At 35.6% G+C, this 6000-nt stretch overlaps 1 protein-coding gene across 6 annotated transcripts in view; it reads left to right on the forward strand.

Moving 5' to 3' along the window:
- arhgef7a (Rho guanine nucleotide exchange factor (GEF) 7a) overlaps positions 1 to 5632 on the forward strand; it is a 28471-nt gene extending 22839 nt beyond the window's left edge. For 2 of the 6 annotated variants that reach the window (XM_079617703.1, XM_079617704.1), the window contains exons 16-22: positions 762 to 983; positions 1166 to 1259; positions 1343 to 1432; positions 1877 to 2047; positions 3699 to 3798; positions 3954 to 4008; positions 4088 to 5632. In XM_079617703.1, the coding sequence (XP_079473829.1) occupies positions 762 to 983; positions 1166 to 1259; positions 1343 to 1432; positions 1877 to 2047; positions 3699 to 3798; positions 3954 to 4008; positions 4088 to 4210 (855 nt within the window). In that variant the 3' untranslated portion in view covers positions 4211 to 5632. Of the gene's footprint in view, positions 1 to 761; positions 984 to 1165; positions 1260 to 1342; positions 1433 to 1876; positions 3318 to 3698; positions 3799 to 3953; positions 4009 to 4087 lie in introns of those variants that run through there. The other 4 variants (XM_079617700.1, XM_079617699.1, XM_079617701.1 and 1 more) reach the window with 3 other exon arrangements.
- Positions 5633 to 6000: the final 368 nt, after the last annotated feature.

Consider the following 6000-nt stretch of genomic DNA (forward strand, 5'->3'; position numbering starts at 1 on the left):
TTACCGGTAATTTATTTAGCACTTTTATAGCTGCTATGCAGAAGAGTTTTGCAAAAAAGTAAAAAAAAAAAAAAAAACATTTGTGAAACTAATTAAAATTCTATCCTCATTTATTCAACCACATGTTGTTCAAAACATCTAATACTTACATTTATCTTTGGAACACAAAGATATTTTTATAATCTAGTTTAGATACATTTTTTTAATTCATTTTAAAACTAATCCAAATTAATTGAGTGGTTTAGTCCAAATTTTGTGAGAATGAACCTCATTGGTTCTCACACGTTTAGTGAACATGCTTGAGCTTCCGTTAACTTGCGTATAATTGATTTGTGAGTTGGTGAATGTTTATTTGTGAATAAAAGCCTAAATTCAATCTGTTCAACATATAAAGGGATCGTGTCTCTTCATAAAATGGACTAAACCGCTCAATTCATATGAATTAGTTTTACAATCTCTTTCTTAACTTTTTGAAGCGTCAACGTGGTGGTTGTGAAGTTGTCTATGGAGGGACAGAAAGCTCTTAGATTTCATTAAACGTATCTTAATTTGTGTTCCGAACATGACCGAAAGTCTTACGGGTTTGGAAAGAAATCAGGCAGTAAATAATGACAGAATTAAAACTTTTGGGTGAACTATCCCTTTACACAGTATAAAGTCAAGCGTAATGTAACACAAACATTTATTTATTTATTTTTGGTTGAAATGTGATCTGTCAATTATCTTCAACTTAAATGTCAGCTTAAATTTGACCCCTCTAGCTCCCGTCTCACCCTCTGACGCCATCCAGACATGCAGAAAGCCGGGGCCTGACAGTTGCTCCTGCCTACCACACCCTACCACATCCCTCCTCTCATGGGGCCCCACACAGCACCATGATGTGGGGCCCCCTGGAGCCCCCCAAAACCCAGAAGCCCTGGAGCCTGAGCTGCTTGCGTCCAGCACCCCCACTCAGGCCCTCAGCTGCTCTCTGCTATAAAGAGGTATGGAGCTTACTAGACTTCCTATTACAAATATTGTGGAAATATAATATTAAATGCAATATAATATAAAACAGAATTTCCCTTGATATTGTAGTCACTATTATTTTGAGTAGTCTCTTATGACTCTTTAAGTCTCCTCTTCACCTCCTTTCCTATTCTTCCCATTCCTCCTTCTCTTTCAGGACCTCAGTAAAAGCCCCAAGACAATGAAAAAGCTGCTGCCCAAGAGAAAGCCGGAGAGGAAGCCGTCCGATGAGGAGTTTGCACTGAGGAAGAGTAAGTCAGCAGGTTTGATATGGTTATTGAAACCGAGAGATTCTGAAAGATCATGCGTCTGATGTAACCTCTGACCTGTGCAGGTACTGTAGCTCTGGAGGAAGACGCTCAGATTCTGAAAGTGATTGAGGCCTACTGCACGAGTGCCAAAACCAGGCAGACTCTGAACTCAAGTAAGTCTCGTATGCGGCCCCGTCCACCTCCGTCTCTTTTCTTCTAAGACACTCCTCATTCATATCTACTTCTCGTGTGTAACATAGAACAGCAGTCCTTTATAAACTAAAGTCTGTTGATCTTAACAAGTTTATTCTTGGATCTCTTATAACAATATCCTCTCTCTTTTTTCCTCATCATACTTAATGTTCATACTTAATTTATCCCGCCCCCCTTTCATTTTTACACATTACTTTTTCATTTAATCATTTATTTACTCATTTACTATGTCGGTATTATTGGTTCTCCCATCAATGTGGTTGCACCACCCATGTCCATTCTTTGGTCGGCCCCCTTGTTTTATTCTCTTCCCTTCCATTTGCGATTCTCCCTGCCTCCCCCCTTCCCTTCATTCATATGATTTGATCCCACTCTCATCATCTGCGACCGGACGACCTCTTCAGCTTGGCAAGGCACTGATCTCATGCATAACCATGTCTTGGATCAATCCAGTGTGGACTCTCTGGGCCGCCGTAGCAGTATCTCAAGGCCCGAGGCCACCTCTGACCTCTCAGAGGACTCTGACTATGACAGTATATGGACGGCCCACAGTTACAGGATGGGCTCTGTTTCCCGTAAGAGCTCCTACATCTCCCACCAAAATTAATCTCCCCCTCACTCCTCTTATTTTAAATGACTTTATATTTATTTGAAACTATTTATGTATTTAATGATGTCACTCTAATGCATATTTATTTTATTCATTTTTATTTATTTATTTCTCAGTGCTGTATTAATCACACCTCATCGTTTTCTGCATATATATGCACTTTCCCAAAGCAGTTCCCTGTTGCCTTGACATTTAAACTCCCCCTGAAACCACCAACCTCACTTAACTCAATGTTTTTTTTTACTTTGTTTGCCTCGCATTCAAAATTTATTTAAGTGTCCTTTAAAAAATGATGTTCTTATTCCCTCATTCCCAGATGTATTTAATTATTAACGCTGTTGAAGGTACAATGCACTCCAAAGGCAACAAGGACAGGTTCTGCTGTAAAAGAAAAAAGATGCTAACATCTCTTAACGTGTCTGTAAATAGAGTATCGTCATTCATCTGAAATGTGTGGTATTACCTTGGACTTTGTTTACTGAATGTGAACATTAGATTTCCGCTCTGTTGACATGAGGAGTTGGGTCTTTATCAGAGAACTTCATGAAGTGTTCATGAAATTCATAAGTATGATTCTCAGATGGCACCACGGACAGTATTATTGGGGACGTTATGTTCATACTTATGTGATATAAATGTATTTATTTTCAATTTGTAAATGTATTTTGAATGATTTTGGACTTTTTGTATGCTTGTATCTAACATGTAAGTTTATAGTGGTGTCTATAGTGAAAAGTATGGAAGTTTACAGAAAAAAAGTTGAATTTAATGTTGGTTGAAATTCTATTAGAATCCATTTAAATCAGGTGTGTGGCTGGTAATAGTCAAGAGTTCTTCACCATTCATTCGAGACTGTCAAAGCCTCAGTGTTTGATGCTTTTCCTCTTTTATGTATGATGTGTTAGAGACAAACAAGAAAACCAACTTGCCAATTATGTCAATAATGACAAAGAGTATAATTCCTCATGTTATGTGATTTCTTGTGACCAAGTTCTATTCTGTGGTTAAAAAAAATGAACGAGAAGAAAATATGTATATTTACTACCTTTTTGTCGGTCGTTTACTGCAGATATTCTTAAAACTGTTCAACAGAGATACTTCAGTGCCGTTTCCGTGATTTGAAACCAAGACATTATTAATGTGATTGTTATATATATGCAGAGTCAAATATATGACAAAAAAACACAAACATTGTAATATAAATTTTGAATAAATCTTGGGTTGTTTTGTACAGTATGCTTATCCTTTCACGAATTAATCTCTTACAACAAAATATTTTTTTTGCAAGTTTGTTTCATATTTTCATTTAGTGAGTTTTGTTTTGATGTTGTTTACAGGTTTTTTTGTATGTGTGTGGTTTAATTTCAGTTTTACTGTCCCTCAGGAAACCCTTGGTACTCTTTTTGTTTTGTTTTTTTGAATGCGTTTATTTTTTTTGGATGATCCGATCCCTCTCTGCATGACTAACTCCTGTCTCACTCTCGCACAGTCCTGTGTAAGTTTGATCCAGCCCAAACCATTCTTTGAGGCACAGTGGTCCTGTACTGAGCTAATCAATAAATCCAACTCAACTAAACCTCCTGAAATCAATATGCGGGGCTTCTCTTTTGAAACAGGACAGTGGAAAGATGCCAGTCCAGCACTGATAGTTCCTGGGGAGGAGAAGTTCAGTGTAGACGAGGTGAAGAGTAATGGTCAGACTCTTCTGGATGAGAAGTAAGACTGCATATTTGGCCATTCTCATGAACAGGGTTTATAACAAGTGTTAAAAAAGGTTGTTTGTCAAGAGAACATGAATTGAATAGAGCTTCAGCATTATGATATTATTATTGAAGTATGCACTGACATATTCAATATCCAATGTTTCCTAGGAGCCTTGTGGATGTTGTTTATGCTCTGAAAGATGAGGTACAAGAACTTAAACAGGTGAGTGTCTGTGAGGGTTTGGGGAAGCTTTTCTTAATATTTAACATTGGCTGGTTACATGATTTTACCATTCCAACAGGACTATAAAAAAATGAAGAAATCCTTGGAGGAAGAACAGAGAGCCCGGAAAGATCTGGAGAGGATAGTTAGAAAAATGCTAAAGAATATGAACGATCTTTCTTGGGATGAGACCAATTTATGATATGCCCCCTTACTATGAGTCCCTAAAGTGGCATGGTGGTGGAAAAATTATGTGATGGGAGGTAAAAGTAATAAATTTTTTCTTCCCATTTTCTATTTTTTTTTCTATCACCAGGTCCCTTTAGGGGCACCACACCTTACTAGTTTTGTTACACTAGTGGTTGGGTGACCTGGAAGTTCAAGTTCAACATTGAAATTTCAGATCGCTTGAAAGCACCATGGACATCCAGGAAGTCTGTAATAACATAATGTTACATATTTGGCCTAAAATGGCTCATTCCAATGTTTAAACTCTAAAAGACTTTAGGTCTTTTAGTGCATCTACACCAAGCAGATTTTTTTTTTTAGTTTGAAAACCACAAATTTTATAGCTGAACAATCGTGATGTGACTTGTTGGCTTGAAGTCGTAGCTAAATCTTCAGCATCTCTTCAGATGGCATGAATGTTACGTGTGAATGTTCTTGACAAGTTCGTCTTTCACCTAATGTTATGGTGTTTAGACTGACAGTACCTCAGTCTTCGCATTCCACTGATGTCTGGGGTTGTGAGCGTCCTGTTTTATTACAAATCACTTTTGTGATTACAAAGGTTCAAGAGATCATCGGATTTTAATTACATTTCATTTTTAAATAACTTTTATTCTGATGCACTCTGATTTAAAATGCTGAATCTGTGAATATTTTCCATTATGTGGTACCATGAATCTTTTCATTCTATTTAATTATTGTTTACAAATGATTTAGATGTTTATACTTAAACATTAATTCAACACTGTACAGACAATACCCTTTGTCTGTTAAATGAGGAACATGAAGGTAATTCTTATATATGTCGTTATGTTTAATACTTGTTTTAGGTGCCATTGGAACTCAAGCTGTGAAAGGACTTCATTATTTTATAGCTTCTTTATCACAATACGATACACATCATACCTTCATGTGAGACTAGTTATGACTCTTCATTTCAGTTTCACTTACTCATTGTGACCAAAGTGAAAGCCAAAATCTTATTTATGGACTTCAGTATCTGTGACTGTGACTAATTACTTTACTTGACATTTATTCCTATAGCTCTTACACAACAGAATAATCTCATTTGAATTCATGTAGGATATTTATTTAGTGTTCTTTATCTCAGATCCATGTTACTGTAAATTAGTCCTGTAAATAAAGAAATGTGTTTATTTGCTTTAATTCAATGGCATCAGTGGGACTTAAACATAACATTACTAGAAAATAATACTCTATTATACACTTTTTTTTAAAGAATCGGATATATTGTGACACACTGCCTGTCAAAAAAAAGGTCACTTTTTGGATTTAAATATGCCCATTTAAATCCAAACCGACTTTTTTTCCCAGGCAGATTATATATTATTTTGATAATAGCCTACCATTCAAAAGTTTTGGGTTGGTAAGATTTTTTATGTTTAAAAAAAAAAAAAAAAAAAAAAAACTTTATGCTCACAGGGATGCATTTATTTGAGCAGTATAAAAATGGTAATATTGTGAAATATTATTACAATTTAAAACAAATTTCTATTTTATTGAATATTTTAAAATGTAATTTATTCCTGTGATTGCAAAGCTGAATTTTCAGTATCATTACTCCAGTCTTCAGTTCACATGATCCTTCAGAAATCATTCTACTGTAATATGCTGATTTGCTGCTCAAAACAGTTGCTTAATATTTTTGTTTTCAGGATTCCTTGATAAATAGAAAGTTCAAAAGAACAGCATTTATTTAAAATGTAACATTTTGAATGTCTTTATTGTCAGTTTGGATCCATC

The sequence above is a fragment of the Phoxinus phoxinus genome (assembly GCF_949152265.1).
Source record: "Phoxinus phoxinus genome assembly, chromosome: 7".
In the NCBI taxonomy this organism is placed as follows: Eukaryota; Metazoa; Chordata; class Actinopteri; order Cypriniformes; family Leuciscidae; genus Phoxinus; species Phoxinus phoxinus.